This window comes from Lepisosteus oculatus, chromosome 5 (assembly GCF_040954835.1).
Source record: "Lepisosteus oculatus isolate fLepOcu1 chromosome 5, fLepOcu1.hap2, whole genome shotgun sequence".
Taxonomy (NCBI): Eukaryota; Metazoa; Chordata; class Actinopteri; order Semionotiformes; family Lepisosteidae; genus Lepisosteus; species Lepisosteus oculatus.
In genome coordinates, this window is record NC_090700.1 from 14,069,608 (window position 1) to 14,093,939 (window position 24,332).

Sequence of the window (24,332 nt, forward strand, 5' to 3'; positions counted from 1 at the left end):
AGAAACAGATTACGAAGAATAATCCAAAGGCTTTTTCATAGCAATCCATATATATATATACTGTATGTGGGTGTGTGTTTGATTTTAGGGCATTTAAGACTATATTCATAGAAAATCAAAAACAATAACAATATACTCCTTATACTTACCAAAATGTTATCAAATGCATAAACTATACAGTTTGAAGGCTCCCTCTGAGGTTCTAGGTCATTTTTTCAATATGTCTTCATATATATACATAATAATGCAAAGGAACGAATAATAGGTTTATTCCAAGCTGAAAAGAGAAGAGAGAAAACACAACGTTTCGGCTGTGAGGCCTTCTTCAGGTGTGCATAAAAATAATTGTTTTGCTTTTTTAAGCTTGTAAGATATTTTCTTTGAGGTGTCTGTCTCTAAGAAAAGCCTATAGCCTTTTATAAATATTAGTGTGATACTCCAGCAATATGCAAAGAGGATTCCACGTGGAGTGCTCTGTACAGTGACACCAGCAGCACTCCTGAGGGAGTACTGACTTACACAGAACAATGAGTGGTTGTGTGTAAGAATATGAGAGATACAGTATAGGATTGTTTTCTTATTAACGTAAAAAATATGACAAAAATAAAATGCTTAGAGGTATTCAAGAAGTGTTTGTCTTTGCTTACAACTTTTGCAAGATATATCACAACCACAACTACAATACAAGGCTTTTTATTACTCTTTACAGAAAAAAATTGGAGATCTCTAAAAAAAAATAAATGACAGTGAACAATTCATTTTAATGACATTTCTGGAGACATTCTACCATATGTCTTTAAGATAAAAAAATAAGATCTACAGTATGTATCATTAATTGACTTATGTTAATATAAACCTAATTTTGTAAGTTTAACTTATGTTTTTAATTGATCAAACCTGTATTTCTTTCTTTCATGTATGGTATAAAGTGGCATTATGTCAATTATCGTAGAGCTGTCAATTTTATTTTGTCTTCTTTTATGATGTCAGTATTGAACACATTTTATAACCCATTTGCGAAATAGTATATTAAAAAGCATCTTTTTTAAGCAAGGGAAGTACAGTATCATCACAAGACAAATTATTTTTAAAAATTAATGAGATCATGAAAAAATCAAATGACAACAATCTTAATAAAGATTTTTAATGTATTTATTTCTTTTTTTAGTATATTACAATGCATTAGAATTAAAATACTATTATTATTTTAATTCTTATTTTAAGAATCCAATAAAAACTCCATCAGTCTACTGTATCTTACATCTGCATATTGCATATTGCTTATTGACCCATCTGAACTACTATTGCTTATTGATGGTATGTTTTCTAAGCAACCTGGAAATCAGGATGAATTAAGTGAGACATCTTGCGTGGCACCCATTCCGTCACAAGGTGCACACAGGTTAGAGGGTTATAAGACTTGCCACTTTAGTTCTTTGCCATGCTGCTTTTTGTGTTTTTAATTTGGGACAGACTGGAAGAGAGGGGCACACTTTGGTGATTTGCTCTTGCATCCTGGCTTCAATTTCAAAATGGGGAATGTTTTATTATGATATTTGCATATGTGATATGTTTGCAGGTATGTGTCATGCTATGTTTGCAGAATTTCTCCAGGTATCCAATTTACAGGCTACCAAAGACAGGTAGCCTAGACTAAGTCTTGTCTCTAAAAAATGTCCTCATATGAGTGTGCCCTGTGATGGACTGGCATCTCTTCCAAGGTGTAGTCCTGCCTAGCAACACAGTGCTTCCCAGGATGTCATGATCTTTATCAGGAACAAATGGCTCTTTAAAAAATAAAAAAGTCTATTTGGATAGAGAATGATTAAATTCTATTACACAACAGATTAAATTAGAAAGGCGTGAGGCTGCAGATAACATTATAAAGCTGTAAACAGAAAACACAGGTATTGCATACACAATCTGGCAATGACGACATTCAACCTATAAGGAGCTTCACTCCCTTGTAGGTTGAACGTCGAGCAACACAAATTAAAATTATATTTAATTTTTCATATCTAATCTCCACTTAAGTGTTTGGGCACAGTTCTGATTGTTCTGATTAGACCTAATATGCTTATTAGGTCTAATGCTTCAGCCACTCTAAAAGAAAATTATGTTAACCCAGAAGTTTTATTGGATGACAATAGTGCTCCAGGCACTTTTGCAGTTATTCTCTTTTAAACATTCACTACATACCACTGTTTACATACTGTAGATTGATTATTTACCACTATTCTGTGTCCAATCTTGCAAATATAGACAATGTAACCTAAAGTATCATTATTGATAAAAGAAACAAGTTGTCTTGTTATGCTATTTTTTATTTTCCAATCATTACATTTACTGTATATTGCCAGGTAAACTGTATCTATAACTAAGTGTGGTAAGTAGAAATGATCTGTATCACATCTGCTGTATATCACATGTGTATCAGTGTTGTATATATCTATTTTAATTTCCAAAATGTTAGCAGATAAGTTATATCTGGTCACCTTATCCTCGTAACTAGAAATCATGCATAACACATCTACATCACATGTATTAATGTTGGGTTATTTTTATGTCCATTTCCAAAATACCAGCAATTGATTACTTTTCAATTTACTAATTACTAATTGATTACAAACCTACAAGTGATTACTTTTCTTTTGTAAAGCTTCTTGATTGCCTTCACAATCTCCTCTGTTTTTAAGGTATAAATAATAGGGTTTAACATTGGTGGAATGGCTGAAGACAAGGACGAATTTATTATCCTGGCATTTGGGTGTATAGAGGAGGATATTGCAGCAATATATGTGGCAGATACTGGGAGGTAAAACATAGCCACTAATAGTAAATGGGAGGTGCAAGTTTTCATGGCCTTCAAACGACCCTCCTTTGTTGCAATTTTTAACAAAGCAAATATTATACACACATAAGACAGAAGAATAAGAACTAGAGGAGCAAAAAGAACTATTGTGATACAGATTTTTGCCATAACGAAATTTGGATAATTGTCATTGCAAGCAAGACAATACATTGGTCCCTGATCACAGAAAAAGCTGTTTATCACAACAGATTGAAAGAAAGACAATCTATTTATTAAAGTAACAGTTATTGTTAGTATTACTATATCATATATAGTGAGAGACTACATAGTAGTAAAGAGGTGCACAAAAAACATATTGGCCAAACAGGCTGAATATGTGATGAACTGAGAACCAAACAGAAAGGTATCAATCACACTTATCAACTACAGCTAAATTAATTCAAATTCAAAATCAAGGAAACAAGCAAAGCATTACTGTACATGACAGGGATATAAATTCAAAAGAAAAATTAGTATGAGTTATAGTATAGAGTAGAGATGCAATTATTTTTAAAATAGAGTCCATGGGCTCCATCCTCTTGAAATGTCACTGCTGTCTAGTGTATCCGTAATTCTGAAGGAAATCCAGACTCACCACAGCAGTCCCATTTTAGCCAGTACTGACTTAGTCATAGCAAACACAAGAAGGCCCTTTATTACATCTTCGCTAGGAATTACAACACCCAAGAATTAAGCGTACTGAAAGGACTTTGGAGTATGTACAGTAGTCAAGACTTTGCTTCATACACTAGGCCAAGGACTAATCTCCTGGTCATATGACTGGGACCCCATGCAGAGTGAGGAGTGACCAAAGGGCAGCTGCAAAGGTGGAGATGAGGTGGAGGTGGGGACCAAAAAGAAGTATGAGAGAGAGAGAAGGGGATCAAGTACAGTATCTATAATGTTTTAAGTGAGGAAGACATTGTGATTTACTGACAGCTGAGTTTGATTGAACTTGGCTATTGTCATCCTTCCTGAACTTTCATGACCAACACAATAATTGTTTGCTCTGTAATATTTTGGAATATGCTTAAATTTGGGAATCCCATTTGACCCACTTAATGCAATGTCTCATATATACAATGTGTAAATATATAATGGCATGTTGCATGCATGCCAATTTCTATAATTTTCCATTTTCAAACCCAATATAATCTGTTTATTGATTCCTCCTAAGCTTTATTGTCTTGTTTCTTTTGCAAAGCTTTCTCACTGCTTTCATTACCTCCTCTGTTTTCATTGTGTAAATGATGGGGTTCATCATTGGTGGCATGGTGGAAGATAAGGATGTACTTATTATTCTGGTATTTGGTTCAATAGTGGTAAAGTTAGCTGCAATGTAGATGGCAGATATAGGAAGGTAAAACACTGCCACTAACATTAAATGGGAGGTGCAGGTTTTCATTGCCCTTAAACGTTCCTCCATTGATGCAATTCTTAACAATGCCAATATTATAGAAATGTAGGATGATAGAATAAGAGCCAGCGGGGCAACAAGTAAAATTGTGATGCTGATTTTTGCAATCACATTGTTGGGAGAATTGTCATTGCAGGACATACGATACATAGGTCCATGATCACAGAAATAACTATTTACCACAATTGATTTGCAGAATGATAGTCTGGTAGTGAAACCAACAGCTGCCATTGTGATTCCTGCTGCAAGAATCCATATTCCTGTTAATATTTCACCCATCCCAGCAATAGTAATGATGATGTGATATTTCAGAGGAAAACAAATAGCAACAAATCTATCATATGCCAATACAACAATTGTTAGTGACTGCAAAGAAGTAAAGAAGTGTACGAAAAACATATTGGCCAAGCAGCCTTCATATGAGATGAACTGGGAGTCAAAGAGAAAGGCCTCAATCATCTTAGGTATAAGAGCTGTGCTGCCACACATGTCAACTACAGCTAAATGAAAAACAGCCACATACTTTGGGGTGTGAAGGCTTTGCTCCATGGAGATAATGAACATGATGAAAGAATTTCCTAATACAGTTACAATGAAAACAAAACACAAGAAAATATAATAGTACTTCACATGAGGAATGTCAGATAGGCCATTGATATAAAAGAACTGAGGTCGAACAAATGGAACATGTGGAAGAACAGTTGAATTCAGGGAGCTCATGGTAAACTTGTTTCTTCACAGCTGGTTTTATCCTGTAATTGTAAAAGGCCATGTTGGATTCCTGACATGTTTGTCTTTAAAGCAAAAAGTCACTGTAAATATACATGGATTATATTTAAATATATTAATTATTAAATAAATATATTAGATTTATTCTCATGGAAATGTACTATAAAATATACCTTTAAAAGAGAGGCTTATATCAATCGTTCTGAAACTCACCAAAAGTACCCTTCATGCAAATTAATTTTAAAACATGTAACATGCAGGACACAATATTGGAAATAATTATGTGAACAAAGCAAATGTCAGTTATTAATGATCAGTACATTTTGCATGAAAATGAAATATCTTGATGTACAAAAATTTTGGTTGTCAGGGAACCCTTCAGAGTATAGCACATTCATGTGAATTAAGTATAGGCATACTCACTTAAGTGATGCTTTCGTAAAAGTTTGAAAAATTGGTGAATACTGTGGCTCCTTCTCCAGTACAGATCTTGTGAATGTTCTTGCTGCAGGTGCAAGAGTTAAAGGCTTATTCAGAACAATAATACATAATAAAACAATTAATACAATTAATTGTGGATTAACACATTTAATTACTGAGCATTGAAATCATTGCTGATAAGATGACATGAAACATAGAGAGGGCAAAGGTTTTTGTATCAAATATTAACTTCTGTACTGACAGGAAAGTGCCCATCCATTAGAAATGGCCTATCATGTGAACATTTGATAGATTTGCATCAAAATCATACTCCATTCCACATCAAATAAAGGATAAGCCCCATTAAGTGTATTCATGTTTGTCCTTACGTTTTTTTTACTGTTTTGTCATCTGTATTTGTATTGTAATATTGTGATACTGTATGTATGTTTTATGTCATGTATAGCTCCCTCAGAGGACTGCTTTAAAATAGACTATATAATATAAAGTTATATTATTATTATTCAACCAAAGACAAATCATGTATTGAGTAAAATTATATTTGCTAAAATAATAATTTGTAGGTTCTAGTACAGCTTGAAAATAATTTCTCTTTCTGTGCTCTGTTTGACCTTTGGGCTTTGATAATGAATGACATCTTAGCATGTAAATATAATCCTGTAATAGGTAGCAATACATTCTTACATGAAAACTATTAGCCTACAATTCATTTTTTAACCATTTTTTTAATTCAGAGTAACAGTGGAGCTAGAGACAATCTTGGCAAGCAATGGAAGCAAGGCAGCACAGATGCACGCACAGATGTTGGACCAATTTTCTTAGAAGCCACCCACAGTACCAATATGTTTTTGGATTTTGAGAGGAAACTGGGGCACCCACAGGAAACTCACACAAAAACAAGGGAAACATACTGTACAAATTCCATGCACCCCAAGAAAGGAATTGAACCCAGTTCCCCAGTGCAGCAAGGCAGCAATGCTGTTCCTCTATGCTGCACTTAACCTACAATAAATTGCATTATATACTGCCTTTGAAATCCATTTGACTCATTATCAAATGTTCCATATACTTTCAAATAAGTTATTCACTATATATCCATAAATCTAAAAGACAATGAACTATTAAAGTATAAACTATAAACTATTAAGTAAAATATTGAAGATTATAGTAGAGGGTCTCATTAACATTGTGGTTCTCCATAACAAAAGAAAAACAGATTACAAAGAATAATCCAAAAAGTCAAAGGCTTTTTCATAGCATTCCATATATATACACTATATACTGTATGTGCGTGTTTGTTTGATTTTAGGGCATTTAAGACTATATCCATAGAAAATAGAAAACAATAACAATATACTCCTTATACTTACCAAAATATTATCAAATGCATATACTATACAGTTTGAAGGCTCCCTCTAACGTTCTAGGTCATTTTTCCAATATGTCTTCATATATATATACATAATAATGCAAAGGAACGAGTAATAGATTTAGTCCAAGCTGAAAAGAAGAGAGAAAACACAACGTTTCGGCTGTGAGGCCTTCTTCAGGTGTGCATAATAATAATTGTTTTGCTTTTGTAAGCTTGTAAGATATTTTCTTTGAGGTGTCTGTCTCTAAGAAAATCCTATAGCCTTTTATAAATATTGGTGTGATACTCCAGCAATATGCAAAGGGGATTCCACATGGAGTGCTTTGTACAGTGACACCAGCAGCACTCCTGAGGGAGAACTGGCTTACACAGAACAATGAGTGGTTGTGTGTAAAAATATGAGAGATACAGTATAGGGTTGTTTTCTTATTAATGTTAAAAATATGACAACAAATAAAATGCTTAGAGGTATTCAAAAAGTGTTTGTCTTTGCTTGCAGCTTTTGCAAGATATATCACAACCACAACTACAATACAAGGCTTTTTATTACTCTCTACAGAAAAAAAATGGAGATCTATAAAAAAAAATGTATAGGACAGTGAACAATTCATTTTAAAGAAATTTCTGGAGACATTCTACCAAATGTCTTTAAGATAAAAAATAAGATCTACAGTATGTATAATCAATGTAGACTTTCAGTTCTGGTATTTAAGTAAGCTTATGTTAATATAAACCTAATTTTGTAAAATTTTGTTTAAACGTATGTATTTAATTGATCAAACCTGTATTTATTTATTTCATGTATGGTATAAAGTGGCATTATGTCAATTATCGTAGAGCTGTCCATTTTATTTTGTCTTCTTCTATGATGTCAGTATTGAACACATTTTATAACCCATTTGCAAAATAGTATATTAAAAAGCATCTTTTTTTAAGCAAGAGAAGTACAGTATCATCACAAGACAAATTATTTTTAAAAATTAATGAGATCATGAAAAAAACAAATGACAACAATCTTAATAAAGATTTTTAATGTCTTTATTTCTTTTTTTTAGTATATTACAATGCATTAGAATTAAAATATTATTATTATTTTAATTATTATTTTAAGAATCCAATAAAAACTCCATCAGTCTACTGTATCTTACATCTGCATATTGCATATTGCTTATTGACCCATCTGAACTACTATTGCTTATTGATGGTATGTTTTCTAAGCAACCTGGAAATCAGGATGAATTAAGTGAGACATCTTGCGTGGCACCCATTCCGTCACAAGGTGCACACAGGTTAGAGGGTTATAAGACTTGCCACTTTAGTTCTTTGCCATGCAGCTTTTTGTGTTTTTAATTTGGGACAGACTGGAAGAGAGGGGCACACTTTGGTGATTTGCTCTTACATCCTGGGTTCAATTTCAAAATGGGGAATGTTTTATTATGATATTTGCATATGTGTTATGTTTTCAGGTATGTGTCATGCTGTTTGCAGAATTTCTCCAGGTATCCAATTTACATGCTCCCAAAGACAGGTAGCCTATACTAAGTGGTGTCTCTAAAAATTGTCCTCATATGAGTGTGCCCTGTGATGGACTGGCATCTCTTCCAAGGTGTAGTCCTGCCTAGCAACACAGTGCTTCCCAGGATGTCATGATCTTTATCAGGAACAAATGGCTCTTTAAAAAATAAAAAAAGTCTATTTGGATAGAGAATGATTAAATTCTATTACACAACAGATTAAATTAGAAAGGCGTGAGGCTGTAGATAACATTATAAAGCTGTAAACAGAAAACACAGGTATTGCATACACAATCTGGCAATGACGACATTCAACCTATAAGGAGCTTCACTCCCTTGTAGGTTGAACGTCGAGCAACACAAATTAAAATTATATTTAATTTTTCATATCAGGTGGAACACATACTGAATACATCTGCTGCCCAGAAGCGGATTACTAATCTCCACTTAAGTGTTTGGGCACAGTTCTGATTGTGGTTATTAGAACATGCTTATTAGGTCTAATGCTTCAGCCACTCTAAAAGAAAATTATGTTAACCCAGAAGTTTTATTGGATGACAATAGTGCTCCAGGCACTTTTGCAGTTATTCTCTTTTATACATTCACTACATACCACTGTTTACATACTGTAGATTGATTATTTACCACTATTCTGTGTCCAATTCTTGCAAATATAGACAATGTAACCTAAAGTATCATTATTGATAAAAGAAACCAGTTGTCTTGTTCTGCTATTTTTTATTTTCCAATCATTACATTTACTGTGCATTGCCAGGTAAACTGTATCTGTACCTTAGTGTGGTAAGTAGAAATTATCTGTATCACATCTGCTGTATATCACACGTGTATCAGTGTTGTATATATCTATTTTAATTTCCAAAATGTTAGCAGATAAGTTATATCTGGTCACCTTATCCTCGTAACTAGAAATCATGCATAACACATCTACATCACATGTATTAATGTTGGGTTATTTTTATGTCCATTTCCAAACTACCAGCAATTCCTACAAGTGATTACTTTTCTTTTGTAAAGCTTCTTGATTGCCTTCATAATCTCCTCTGTTTTTAAGGTATAAATAATAGGGTTTAACATTGGTGGAATGGCTGAAGACAAGGACGAATTTATTATCCTGGCATTTGGGTGTATAGAGGAGGATATTGCAGCAATATATGTGGCAGATACTGGGAGGTAAAACATAGCCACTAATAGTAAATGGGAGGTGCAGGTTTTCATGGCCTTCAAACGACCCTCCTTTGTTGCAATTTTTAACAAAGCAAATATTATACACACATAAGACACAAGAATAAGAACTAGAGGAGCAAAAAGAACCATTGTGATACAGATTTTTGCCATAATGGAATTTGGATAATTGTCATTGCAGGCAAGACGATACATTGGTCCATGATCACAGAAAAAGCTGTTTATCACAACGGATTGACAGAAAGACAATCTATTTATTAAAGCCACTGTTACTGATATTATTACTGCTGTTAAAACCCATGTTATTGCTATAATCAGAGCCATCCCATTTTTGCTAATAATGATGTGATATTTTAATGGAAAACAGATAGCAACAAACCTGTCATAAGACAATATAACAAGAGTGAGGGACTGCAAAGAATTAAAGAAGTGTACGAAAAACATATTGGCCAAGCAGGCTTCATATGTGATGAACTGAGAATCAAACAGAAATGCCTCAATCATTTTAGGAATAAGAGCTGTGCTGCCACACATATCAACTACAGCTAAATTAAAAACAGCCACATACTTTGGGGTGTGAAGACTTTGCTCCATGTATATAATGAGCATGATGAAAGAGTTTGCTAAGATAGTTATACAATAAATACAGCAAAAGAAAATATAATAATAATTCACATATGGAAGGTTAGAAAACCCACTAATATAAAAGAACAGAGGTCGAACAAATGGAGCAGTTGAAGACACTGTTGAGTTCAGTGAGCTCATGGCAGACTTGTTAATTTTTGTGGATGGACCTGCAATTATAAAATCATTATTATTTTTGGTTTCATCCAATTTAAAAAATAATCTGAAAATGCATAACAAATGTGTTCCTTTCCAGTAGCCTGAGTCTTTGCAAACTGATGTATTGCTATTCATTCTGATGCGTGCTGATGGGTGCTAGTAGAAAGCAGCACATTACTGAACTAGAAAATAACTAACTTTTTTACTAAATTAAATTTAACTTACGTGCCGAGTATTGTAGTTGACATATGATTTCATGATGTGGTTTAAAGACTTAGAGTGGTATTGAGAAAAAACAATGCACAAAAAACGGACACAATGCATTTATAAAAATGTTATGCTTGTGTTATTCTCAATGAAGTGCTTTATGTAGCAAGTTTTGGAATTGCAACAATTCCCACACACTGTATGCTAATTCTTCACATAATTTAAAATTACTCCTGGCATTTATAGATTTATTTAAATCCGAAAGGATCTCAAATACAGTATGTTTAGCATAGTTATAAATACAAATCACATTTACTAGCACTTTCAATTAGTGTATATTATTTTTTAATTCGCAAAAAATATTTTTCTTAAACTTAATCAAGAATGAAATAATAAGTTATTTAAATTAGAATAATTGATTTTAAATATTCACAATTCAGTTCCCAGAACTGCCAAAAATTGTCTCTGTTCTTAGGATAAGTGGAAAGAGAAAGAAAAAATAATATAGCAATAATTTACAACATTTGGATTATCTTTGATTTAATTTCAGAAATTTGTTTTCTTTTTTGGAATCAGCTTTCCGGTAGTATGATTTCTTTCATCTATAAAATATATTTTAAGGCAGTATATGACAGTTCAAAACTCTAAAGGTGTGCTTTTAAAATACTCACTCAGATATTGATTTATCATGTAGAAATAAGTCTGGTCTTGCCCATGTGTTGTATGATATTGGGGCTGATTCTCCTTGTTATTTTCGCCTTGAAAGAAAACTTGTGAAGAGCAATGTGCTTTTATGGACAGTAACTATTTCAGTTACTTAAGAATGGACAGAAAAAAAGCTATTGTTTGTTTGTGAAAGTGATGCTGTACAGTGCAGGTGACCTGGGGATTTAGCACTGATTAATCCTAACTGATACTCCCTGGAGAAAAGGTAGAGTTTAGTTATTGATGTTGTCATAATTGCTTGGGTGTTACAAATGTGAATCTTTCCGCTGACAATTTTGAAAGAGGGTTCACGAATTGTGTCATAATCAACACAATGACAGAAGTGGCCAACAAAAGTAAATCAGATTAATTTGATAACTACCATTCAATAACAAGAATTTAAAAATATCTATTGTAGAATTTGCTGGTCTACAATACATCTTATGTAGATGATGTGTGAAGAATAAATCCTGACAATAAATATAACTGATCTCAACCTGTTTGTGATTGCATCCTTGACTTAACATATTTAATATATAAATGTCTTTTGGAACTCTTTCCATTGGTTCAAACAAAGTATCTTATTTTTCTAATGTAACTGTTTAAATTCAGGTTTGTATTGTATTTTACCATAATTTTGTATTTCATTATATGTGTCTGTATTATCCTACAGTCATGCAAGAGAGTGAATGACCATAGCAGACTTATATAGCATACTGTATGAGCCCTATTGCACAATCACTGAGACAAAAAACAGGTACTGCTCACAGTCTGAAAATCATTACATTTAACTTACAATGAGTGTCTCATCTTCTGGCTTGAGAAAGAGCCACAAAGTTACAGTATATAGTGTTTTATATTTCATTATCAAGCAGATAGCAACTTTGTGGTTGCAACTTTGTGTGCATGTAATGTCCAGAAACAAATCAGTGACCCAGTACAATTCTGGTTGCTGTTAGAACATGCTGTTAGTTTTTATTCTTTTCACACCTCAAATACAATAAACAAATCATTTTACACAGAAATGGGGTTTATGGATGAAAGGATGACAGTAGAGCTCCAGGCAATCTTTTAGTTATTTCCTTTAAAAGACTGATTTTTTATCCTTGAAACTCAAGTTGGTGCACTATTCACCATTCTGATAACTTTTTGTGTAAATGTTATTTTCTGGCCATTCAATATACTTTCAGAATTAAGATGTTTCTGGTCAACTTAGTGTGGTAACTACAAATGATCTGCATGTGTATTTGTACTGCTGTATTTTTATATCCAATTCCAAAATGTTAGCATTTTTCTCTTGTACAATTTCTGAATTGCTTGCATAATCTCCTCAGTTTTTAAGGTATAAATAATAGGGTTTAACATTGGTGGAATGGCTGAAGACAAGGACGAATTTATTATCCTGGCATTTGGGTGTATAGAGGAGGATATTGCAGCAATATATGTGGCAGATACTGGGAGGTAAAACATAGCCACTAATAGTAAATGGGAGGTGCAGGTTTTCATGGCCTTCAAACGACTCTCCTTTGTTGCAATTTTTGACAAAGCAAATATTATACACACATAAGACACAAGAATAAGAACTAGAGGAGCAAAAAGAACCATTGTGATACAGATTTTTGCCATGATGGAATTTGGATAGTTGTCATTGCAGGCAAGATGATACAGTGGTCCATGATCACAGAAAAAGCTGTTTATCACAACGGATTGACAGAAAGACAATCTATTTATTAAAGCCACTGTTACTGATATTATTACTGCTGTAAAAACCCATGTTATTGCTATAATCAGAGCCATCCCATTTTTGCTAATAATGATGTGATATTTTAATGGAAAACAGATTGCAACAAACCTGTCATAAGACAACACAACAAGAGTGAGAGACTGCATGGTAGAAAAGAAAAAGACAAAAAACATATTGGCCAAGCAGGCTTCGTACGCGATGAACTGAGAATCAAACAGAAAGCTATGAATCATTTTAGGAATAAGAGCTGTGCTGGCACCCACATCAACTACAGCTAAATTAAAAACAGCCACATACTTTGGGGTGTGAAGACTTTGCTCCATGTATATAATGAGCACGATGAAAGAGTTTGCTAACACAGTTACACAATAAACACAGCAAAAGAAAATATAATAATAATTCACATATGGAAGGTTAGAAAACCCACTAATATAAAAGAACAGAGGTCGAACAAATGGAGCAGTTGAAGACACTGTTGAGTTCAGTGAGCTCATGGCAGACTTGTTAATTTTTGTGGATGGACCTGCAATTATAAAATCATTATTATTTTTGGTTTCATGCAATTAAAAAAAATTATAATCTAGAAGTGCAAAACAAATATTTAGTCTTTGAAAATTGATGGACTGATACTCAGCCAGAAACCTGTCTTACTGGACTAGGAAGCACACCATTACCGAATTAGAAAGTAAAATACTTTTTTTTTATATTTAACTGACATGCCAAGTATTGTGATATGATTTCATAGTTTAAAGGCCTGAGTGACATTAAAAACTGACCTTGCAAAATACAGGTAACATAAGTAATTTATAATAAGATGTTATGCCAGTGTTCTCAATGAAGAGCTTTATGTAGGAAGTTTTGCATAACACTATTCAATTGCAACAATCCCAAAAAATGTATGATAATTCTTTATATAATATAAAATTATTTCCTATTATTTATATTAATTAAAATCTGAAAAGATCATGGAGCTCTTTACATATATTTATCAGTCTGTATTTATAAATACAAATCACATTTACATTTACACTTTCAATTTGCCTATATTATTTTTTCTTAATTTGTAAAAAAAAATTCTTAAACTAGAGCATGAATAAAATATTTGATTTTTAAAATTACAGTCATAGAAATGAAATATTTACAATTCCGTTCCCATAACTGCCAAAAATGATGGAAGAATAGAAAGAGAATGAAAAAGGTAATATTACAATAATTGACAACATCTGGATTTTCTATAATTTAATTGAAGAAACATATTTCCTTTTTGGAACCAACTTTTTAGTAGCATAATTTCTTCGATCTACTGTATCTTATATACTTTAAGGCAATATTTAACAGTTTAAAACTCTAAAAATATACATTTATTCTATAATACTTACACAGATATGGCTTTATCATGAAGAATTAACTCTGGTCTTGCCCATTTGTTTTATGATATCAGAGATGTTTCTTTTTGTTTGTTTCCCCTTAAAGGAAGGAACCTTGGAAAGAGTGATGAGGTTTTACGGACAGTAACTACTTCAGTTCCTTAAGAATGGACAGAAAAAGTATTGTCTGCATGTGAATCTGATGCTGCACAATGTAGGAGACATGGAGATGCAGTACAGATTAATACCAACTAACATTCCCTAGAGAAAGGTCAAATTGATGTCATTTTGTTACAAATGTAAATCTCTTTTGACAATTTTGAAAGAAGAAGGTGGTTAATGAATTGTGTCATAATCACTACAAAAGGCAGAAATAGCCAGTAAGTACAGTATAAATCAGCTAATTTATCACCATAACTTCCAGAAAAATATAAAAAAATTGTGTTGTAGAACTATGCTAACCTGTAGCATGTCTTATGTGTGTGCTGTTGGGTGAAGAATAAATCCTGGCAAATTCTTCTGATACAAACCTCTTTGTGGTTGCATCCATGACTTAAAGGGGAACTGCAACACTATTTTTATATTTTGGGGTTAGAAAGAATCAGCATTGATGAGTGCATTTCAAACCAAAATAAAAGTAACGTACACAGTAACTTGTAAAACCTCCAATTCACATCACAAAATAAACAAAATGTGAAGTGCCATATTGTGCGATTCAGAACGAGGCAACAAATCTTCCGATGAGGAGTTGTGGCCTTATTGCACTGTAAAGAAGAAGGCTTGTGAATACACCTCTTTTAATCCAATAGAAATGTTGCTTTCAATTTTTAGACAGTTTTGCCAACAAACAACACTTTTTAATTCTGCGGCGAAATGTTTGCTGCACATTAATTCGCTCATACAGATGCAGCCATTCAAAATGCACGGTCAAACCAGCTGTATGGTACACTACCCACAAGCCACCGCTTATTTTGTTTATTTCTTTTGCACATTTATTTGAACATTTCCATCGATTGTACAAGCACTTGGAAACTGTCCAATCCCTAGTTCATCAGGCATTTTCTTTCACGCTGCGGGCATTCTCCCGGTCTGTGTCTTCTAGAATATAATGCCAGCGCTTTTTTGTTAAATTTGGGTTTCCAATAACGCCGCAGCAAACTCTTGTTTTTATGTCCACTATAACAGACAATCTCCTTTGCTTTTAACCGAGCGTTTAATAATTTCCTAAAATGAAAATGATTTACTTTATTTCCCTCACGGGATCAATAAAAGTATCTGTCATCTATCTACATAAACTATCGGACAGAATTCTTGGGTCTCCCTATACCAGAGATTATGGTAAGGCTTCAGAATGGTGATTGGCTGACAGCATCTGACACCCCTCTGATTGGAGAAAAAAGACGTGCTGGTTTGCTATACATACTGTACCAGGAAGAGGATTTCTTTCTATTCGAAACGTGTATTTTATACGTTTAATTCCGAAGTAAAAACCTTACAGCGTACACAGATTTCTAAACTGATCAGGAGGAAGAAAAATCACCCGTGTTTCGTGCATAAAAAGTGGTTATTAACTATCGAAACCTGTTTTATTTCTTTTATTTTTATTTAGATTAAGAGTTCCCATCACCCCCATTCCCATTTAAATCACAAACCCGTGTTTAATTAAATGTCTTTAACGTAAATCGTTATCTTTGTCTTCTGCATAATAATGTTCACCACTCTGTCCAGCAAATTAATAATAAACTTTATTATATATATCGTTTTAAACGAATAAGTAATTAGATTGCTCATAAACCTAATCACTTATTCTACATAAACACAGCTTAATTGCTCTCTGAAAACGTTTTTTCTTTTTATTTAGGCTCAGATTTCAACTATAGATCGTATTATTTATAACCATAATAACGACCAACCAATAAAAACAACCATATAAACATAATACCAACCAAAAACATAGATAACAACCACAATACAAAATCAAATATATCAAACCATTAAACTCTCTCAAATCCCTCCAATTATCATAATCCCTTATGCAAAACCAAACCCTCCTCCCATCCCAGTTTATCCTCTTTATCATAAACAAAATCCACCTCAATTTTCAACATAAAGCATTGCACAAAATCAATACCTCAACACTCCATACTCAACAACGATAATTCACAAACAGCCAGAACATGTAACTACACATTCCCAAACAGACCTAATTTCCATAGTCCCGCCCCTTATGCAAAACCAACATCCCTCCCCCGTTCTCTCTCTCCCCTGGCGATTGTAATTGTTTTTATTTTCAAATAAATTTTAGCAAACTCATGTATTTTAAAAATCTTAAGATTTTTATATTTATGTCTTTATTTAGTGGTTTCATTAGTGACAAAGGCTAAACTTTCTTGGAAAAATGTCTTTTATGTAAACCATGTTTGCTATTAATTCATTCAGGGCTAAAATATGTTCATTGTCTTCTAATGAAAGAAGGGTTCCTTTCGCCGTAGTCGGTAGCCTAGCCTTTTTCTAGTAAGTACTGTACTTACTGGGTTTTTGAGGGGGGGGAGGTGTCTTTCGCTGGAAATCTCGCCTCCTACTTTGAAAATACCCGTGAAACCGGTTCAATTCGTCACAGCCAGCACTCCTGCAGAGAGGGGGGTTGTACTTGCAGTGTATACAGTACACGTGTTATGCTCTTCGTTAATGTCTAAGCAGGAACATATCATTATATCTCATTTTGCATTTCTTTAAAAAAAATCGTTTTCCCAGCCTAACAGTATTGTTTTTAACCTGTAAAGCGCTTTGAGGAGCCACCTTTAAAGGCGCCATATACAATAAAGTTCATTATTATTACTATTGTAAATTTGCTGGACAGAGAGGTGAACATTATTACACAGAAGACAAAGATAGCGATTTACGTTGCATTGTGTATCGTGCTGCTTTAATACAGTTTTAAATAATTAAAAGTCTAAACAGTATCAGTTTTATTTATGGGTTTTAAATAAAGGTGATTTAAACGCGATTTAAATCAATATAAATGTTTATATTGTAACGCATAGGTGACTATTCATTGTTATTAAAATGACTTAAATTCGATCATGTTGTGATATTTAGAAATATACATTTGTTTGGTGCGAGTGAAGTTTTATTTAATCTCTGAGCCATACTGATTCTTCTGGAAGCCAGTTTCCGCCAGGGAGTAAAAAAAAAAAAACACACTATGGTATTCTCTCCAATGCAGTGCAGTTAAAAACATACCTCTGATGCTGCTCCTAAATGAATATTGTTTATGACCATCAGAAGCTTTATGCTCCTTTTCTTTTTTCCAGTGGATTGAACAGGGAGAGGCATTTCATGATGTACTTTTCACTGATGAAACAACAGTGGGTCTGGAACAGTTTTCAACCATGTCGTTTTATAAAAAGGGGAGATATGTACACGTTCCTGAAGCTAAAAGTTTAGCCTTTGTCACTAATGTAACCACTAAATAAAGACATATAGAAATCCCTACGTTACAGACTGTATATGGCTGGTATTGGTAGTTTAAAGAAAAAATACAAACCAGTATTCCACTTTCTCCCTAAACATTTTAAGCATCAGAGTCTTACATGTGGTTATTTCGGAAACATTTGTACGTGCTCCTTCTGACCATGTTACTGTTTACTGTTACTGACCATATTAAGTTTAAGTGCCTGTGGGCACTTTTCCTGTCCGTGGGGGGTGGACCGTCTTTCATTAGAAGGTTAGTCTGTTCTACTCTGAGAATGTAGAGGGGGTGGAAAGTGCCCGCGGTCATTTAATTAGTATTAAAATTCACACTGATTCCCTTGCGAAGATACGGACATAGGAATATTCGTGCGTGGTCAAAAAATGGCATAAAAATGACAAAGTGAAGGCTGTGAAAACATTCACAATGTACTTTATACACAAAGCAAATGTACCCCCCACCTCTCAATTCAATTCAAGCTGCTTTATTAGCATGACAGATGGGGACAATCAGTGTTGGGTATTTACTTTGCTTTGAGATTCCACTTTTAAAGGTGATATATAAAATTTTAACTAAAATAAATTGATATCTTTGTCTTCTAAGTATCTTAATAAACTTTCAGCATAGCTTTCTCCCCGTTTAGATTTATTTTTCTTAACTAGTATATTTTAGATCTTTTTTTCTGAACCGGGGAAAATCTGATCATATTTCTCTATAACAATAATAAAAAAACATTATTTTACATATCACCTTTATGTGATATCACCTTAAGAACAGCACAAACAAGGGTTAATTGCACAATGGACAGCGCAAAGAAATTTAAAATAGTCTTCTTTAGGTGTGAGGGTAGGAGTGGATCACAGCAGGCATAATCAGCAAATTAGGAAAACAAAGAACAGGACAGGCGAGACGTTTATCCAGAGAGCGAGTGATCAGAAAAAGGAACAGCTGTTACACCCAGGTTTTACGCTCTCTCTCTGTTGAATGAATGAAAGCATTTTATTAAAAACGCATTTGTATTTGTCTGGGTATTTACTTTGTAATCTGTGGTTTACATCTACTGTATTGTTTTGAGATGCCACTTTTAAAGGTGATATGTAAAATAAAGTTTTTTATTATTGTTATAGAGAAACATGATCAGATTTTCCCTGGTTCAGAAAAAAGACAATTAAAATCTGTAATCTTTCCACTTGTATGTCATCAGAAAATACAAGAAGTTTCTGCTTTGTGTAAGGATGGTATCAAAAAGTAATCTAAGTGGTGAGAAAGCTGTGCTCCTCAAAGCGCTTTTCACGATAAAAACAATAGCAACAATAGTGGCTGGGCAAACACTTTTTTATAGAAATACAAAATGAGATATAATGATGTGCATGAACAAAGTTATACTGCTATTTTCCTTAGATACGCGATTAAAAAAAAATTTTTTTTTGAATCCCCGGCAAAACACATTCCATAAGAATCAGCACTTTTATATATCGCCTTTAAACACATATATTTAAACACGCGTTTACGATTTAAATCAAAACGCGATTCATATCAATATAAATGTTTATTTTGTAACGCATAGGTGACTATTCATTGTTATTTAAAAGACTTAAATTCGATCATGTTGTGATATTTAGAAATATAAATTTGTTTGGTGTGAGTGAGGTTTTATTTAATCTCTGACCAAGGGAAACGTTCCAAATGTTTGTTTAAAAAAAAGGTCATAGTTCCAGTGGGATTCGATTACAGACCGTGTGACATGGGAGTCAGGAACCTAACCCACAGCACCACCGGCAAGGTCACATGCAGAGTGCTGAAAAAGCACTACAGAAACATTATCGACAGACAATGTACAGCGTGTACTATTCTTGTGTTGCGGTACATGAATATAATTATATCGTTATTAATTTCTTTAGATACGCGATTCCATATTATATTCCCTTTTAATCAAATTCTAAAAAGTATGCTTGTTGACTCCAGTATCTCTTTAGTTAAAGACTTCGATGCTTAAAATGTTTAGGGAGAAATGGAATACTGGTGTGTATTTTTTCTTTAAAGTACCAAGACCAGCCATATACTGTATGTTTATGTTCCAAAATTAATATCGTTTATGGCCTTGACAAGCGTTACAGTATGCTCCTATTCTTTTTATGCTCAGCTACTAAGATTTCCCTTCAGTGGTAAAATTCCATATCAATATTCAATACTACAACAGGCACAGTAAAGACGTTTACTGTAAATCTTTCTACGACAGACCAACGGACCACGAGTGCCCGTCGGTCAACCAATCACGTACCGCGGTACTGCGTGTCATCTTGCGTCACAATGCGTGACGCCGTAGCCAATTACCTCCAGTACGTGTCTGTACCGCGCACTTTGAATGGCTGCATCTGTAACATTTCTATTATCAACAAATTGTAAATTTGTAATAGAGTAAATTTTTATAGAGAAATGGAGGCTGGACAGTATGTGTTACAATATAAACATTTATATTGATTTAAATCGCGTTTTGATTTAAATCGCAAACGCGTGTTTAATTATATGTCTTTTTTTTAATCATAATCAGACAAATGCAACATAAATTGATACAGTATCTTTGTCTTCTAAGTATCTTAATAAACTTTCAGCATAGCTTTTGGGATCAAACGTGGAAGGATTAGATTGTAATCGTTTTTATTTTTCAAATACGTTTTAGAAAAGTGTAATCTATACCTGCCCAGACTGTACGCCCGCTTCACTGTGGGACAGCCGCACTGGTCTGCGGCCTTCCTAAACCGCGCCCTGTCTTTCTCAGACTCACATTCCCGAATGTCCCCCGCCCCGGTCAACAATCCTAGGAAGAACACGAAACAGCCTGTTAATAAAATTGTTACAATTTTGTTCGGTCAGTTCTTCCTCCCAGAATTTATAGATCGCATCAATCAGTTCCTGCATTGTGACGGGCTTAGCAGTTTTCTGAACATAGTCTTTCAACGAATGCCAAACCATCTCTATCGGATTTAGATCTGGGGATTCGGCTGGAGTTTTCACCCAGTTCACTCCTTCTGCTACAAGCCTCGCCCTTGCTGCTGTGTGTTTTGGATCGTTGTCTTGAAAGAGACGGTGCCTTGATCCAAACTGCTCCCTGATATATGGGGCGGCATGCTGTGTGACCACGACTTCCTCGAAGAATTCACGGTCAATAAGAAGTGGTCCCGGGCCTCTTCTAGATTACCCCCCCAGACGTGAACCTTCAGAGGATGTTTGGGCTTTGGCTTGTCCACATATCTCCCCTTTTTGCAAAATGACATTGTTGAAAACTGTTCCAGAGCAACTGTTGTTTCGTCGGTGAAAAGTACATCCTGAAATGCCTCCCCCTGTTCAATCCATTGGAGCGCTTGTTTGAGTCTTTCCTCTTTGTTTTTAAGCCTTATCATGGGGCATGTGTTGGTTTTACTGTATCTCCATCCAAGCCTCCTGCGCACTCTTGTTATCGATGTCGGGCTAACGGTCGCACCGAGGTCAGCCCATAGCCGTCTTTGGACTTGCATCGTCGGTAGCTTATCATTTTCATCAGTCAGTTTGTCGATAGCTCGCACAATAGGACTTGAAAAAAAAGAGATTAACAGTTAGTTTTAAAAATAATGTGCGTAGTTGTATTTACATGCAAGAAAGGTATTTTTAGAAAGTTATTTACCTTTGAATCGTCCTCGGTTTAGATTCTCTTTGCCTCCTCTCCCCTTTATAATGTCGTCTCACTGTGCTTTCAGAAACGAAGATGTCCATCGAAGCCAAATGCTGTACAATGTCCCGTGTTGACTTCCCGTTTCTTTTCATCTTCATTATTTGGTGTGAGAGAGTCTTCGTGATTTTGGCCATTGTCTGTCTCCTTACCAAAGCGATACAGTGGTGCAGCTTGAATTCTGTACCTATATACTGTATGGTATGGTACAGATAAAACTTACACCATACCGATGAGCTAATACCAGGGAAAGACACTCCTATTTTATTTAAAACACAATACACCACGAAATGTGTCTGATCCATTAGCAAGTTAAAACAATTGTGTCGAAAACCTGGGCGTAACAGCTGTTCCTTTTTCTGATCACTCGCTTTCTGGATACACGTCTCACCTGTCCTGTTCTTTGTTTTCCTAGTTTGCTGATTATGCCTGCTGCGATCCACTCCTACCCTCACACCTAAAGAAGACTATTTTAAATTTCTTTGCGCGGTTCATTGTGCAATTAACCCTTGTATGTGCTGTTCTTAAGGTGATATCACATGATCAGATTTTCCCCGGTTCAGAAAAAAAAAGATCTAAAGTATACTAGTTTGTCACTAGTATACTTTTAATACAGTCTTTGCTGTGCTCTTGGGGATCCTTGTGATATTTTGAGCTCTGGTTGGATGATAAGTGTTGCAGTTTAAATAATTTTCGGTGTTGGAAATTATGAAACGCTCTGTTAAAAGCAAGGGAGTTTTTGTGTCTGTTACAGTAAAAGAAAATGCCTGACAGAGTAGGGCTTGGACAGATTCCAAGTGCATTTTTGCAATCAGCCTTATTTATGGGTTGCAATTTAAAAAAAGTCAAAAACCGCGCTCAAAATGCAATTTAGAGCTTTCTGGCAAGATGAGACACCCAAATTAATAATGTAACATGCCACTGTTTGTGCATGAACAAAGTTATACTGCGATTTCTTAGATACGCGATTAAAAAAAAAATGTTGAATCCCCGGCGGAACACATTCCATAAGAATCAGCGCTTTTACAGTATATATCGCCTTTAATGGTGGCTTCTCAAAACGCTTTACAGGATAAAAACAACAAGAACAGCAACAACAACAATATTGTATTTCATTGCACTTTGAAAACCAAGTAATAACTTAACTATATGTGCAATCGTTTTATGATATGTCGCTGTTGTGAATGTCTGTGGAGTGTATCTTATTTGCCTGTCTGTCCTGGCTCTCTCGCTCGCCCTCCCCCCCTCTCTCCCTCAATTCAATTCAATTCAAGGTGCTTTATTAGCATGACAGATGGGTACAATCAGTGTTGGGTATTTACAGTGCCTTGCGAAAGTATTCGGCCCCCTTGAACTTTTCAACCTTTTGCCACATTTCAGGCTTCAAACATAAAGATATAAATTTTTTATTTTATGTGAAGAATCACCAACAAGTGGGACACAATTGTGAAGTGGAACGAAATCTATTGGATTTTTGAAACTTTTTTAACTAATATAAAAATGAAAAGTGGGGCGTGCAAAATTATTCGGCCCCTTTACTTTCAGTGCAGCAAACTCACTCCAGAAGTTCAGCGAGGATCTCTGAATGATCCAATGTTGTCCTAAATGACTGATGGTGATAAATAGAATCCACCTGTGTGTAATCAAGTCTCTGTATAAATGCACCTGCTCTGTGATAGTCTCAAGGTTCTGTTGAAAGCGCAGAGAGCATCATGAAGACCAAGGAACACACCAGGCAGGTCCGTAATACTGTTGTGGAGAAGTTTAAAGCCGGATTTGGATACAAAAAGATTTCCCAAGCTTCAAACATCCCAAGGAGCACTGTGCAAGCGATCATCTTGAAATGGAAGGAGTATCAGACCACTGCAAATCTACCAAGACCTGGCCGTCCCTCTAAACTTTCAGCTCAGACAAGGAGAAGACTGATCAGAGATGCAGCCAAGAGGCCCATGATCACTCTGGATGAACTGCAGAGAACTACAGCTGAGGTGGGAGAGTCTGTCCATAGGACAACAATCAGTCTTACACTGCACAAATCTGGCCTTTATGGAAGAGTGGCAAGAAGAAAGCCATTTCTCAAAGATATCCATAAAAAGTCTCGTCTAAAGTTTGCCACAAGCCACCTGGGAGACACCCCAAACATGTGGAAGAAGGTGCTCTGGTCAGATGAAACCAAAATCGAACTTTTTGGCCACAATGCAAAACGATATGTTTGGCGTAAAAGCAACACAGCTCATCACCCTCAACACACCATCCCCACTGTCAAACGTGGTGGTGGCAGCATCATGGTTTGGGCCTGCTTTTCTTCAGCAGGGACAGGGAAGATGGTTAAAATTGAGGGGAAGATGGATGCAGCCAAATACAGGACCATTCTGGATGAAAACCTGTTGGAGTCTGCAAAAGACCTGAAACTGGGACGGAGATTTATCTTCCAACAAGACAATGATCCCAAATATACAGCAAAATCTACAAAGGAATGGTTCACAAATAAACGTATCCAGGTGTTTGAATGGCCAAGTCAAAGTCCAGACCTGAATCCAATCGAGAATCTTTGGAAAGAGCTGAAAACTGCTGTTCACAAACGCTCTCCATCCAACCTCACTGAGCTCGAGCTGTTTTGCAAGGAAGAATGGGCAAGAATTTCAGTCTCTCGATGTGCAAAACTGATAGAGACATACCCCAAGCGACTTGCAGCTGTAATCGCAGCAAAAGGTGGCTCTACAAAGTATTAACGCAAGGGGGCCGAATAATTTTGCACGCCCCACTTTTCATTTTTTTATTAGTTAAAAAAGTTTCAAAAATCCAATAGATTTCGTTCCAC

General features: G+C 34.9%; 3 protein-coding genes and 1 pseudogene across 3 annotated transcripts; all 4 read right to left on the reverse strand.

The window, feature by feature from the left end:
• Window positions 1–2,614: 2,614 nt before the first annotated feature.
• LOC138239087 (olfactory receptor 51F2-like) lies at window positions 2,615–3,820 on the reverse strand (annotated as a pseudogene).
• Window positions 3,821–4,010: 190 nt separating this feature from the next.
• LOC138239129 (olfactory receptor 1M1-like) lies at window positions 4,011–4,988 on the reverse strand. The gene has a single exon (XM_069189762.1). It carries the CDS (start codon window positions 4,986–4,988, stop codon window positions 4,011–4,013), a length of 978 nt encoding a protein of 325 aa, XP_069045863.1.
• A 4,329-nt stretch (window positions 4,989–9,317) lies between these two features.
• Window positions 9,318–10,301, reverse strand: LOC138239088 (olfactory receptor 1M1-like). Its single transcript, XM_069189716.1, has one exon. The coding sequence runs from the start codon at window positions 10,290–10,292 to the stop codon at window positions 9,318–9,320; it is 975 nt and encodes a 324-aa protein (XP_069045817.1). The 5' UTR covers window positions 10,293–10,301.
• Window positions 10,302–12,293: 1,992 nt separating this feature from the next.
• LOC138239089 (olfactory receptor 1M1-like) lies at window positions 12,294–13,460 on the reverse strand. The gene is made up of 2 exons (XM_069189717.1): window positions 12,526–13,460; window positions 12,294–12,327 (listed from the first exon to the last, which is right to left on the reverse strand). Exons 1-2 carry the CDS (start codon window positions 13,458–13,460, stop codon window positions 12,294–12,296), a joined length of 969 nt encoding a protein of 322 aa, XP_069045818.1.
• Between the last annotated feature and the right edge of the window lie 10,872 nt (window positions 13,461–24,332).

Bases quoted from the DNA above. Each gene is read 5' to 3' on its own strand.
- LOC138239129 (XM_069189762.1), bottom strand. From the start codon at position 4,988: ATGAGCTCCCTGAATTCAACTGTTCTTCCACATGTTCCATTTGTTCGA.
- LOC138239088 (XM_069189716.1), bottom strand. From the start codon at position 10,292: ATGAGCTCACTGAACTCAACAGTGTCTTCAACTGCTCCATTTGTTCGA.
- LOC138239089 (XM_069189717.1), bottom strand. From the start codon at position 13,460: ATGAGCTCACTGAACTCAACAGTGTCTTCAACTGCTCCATTTGTTCGA. The intron at 12,328-12,525 runs GTACAAGAGAAA...TTGAGTTTCAAG, and splicing joins ATGCAAGCAATTCAGAAATT to GATAAAAAATCAGTCTTTTA.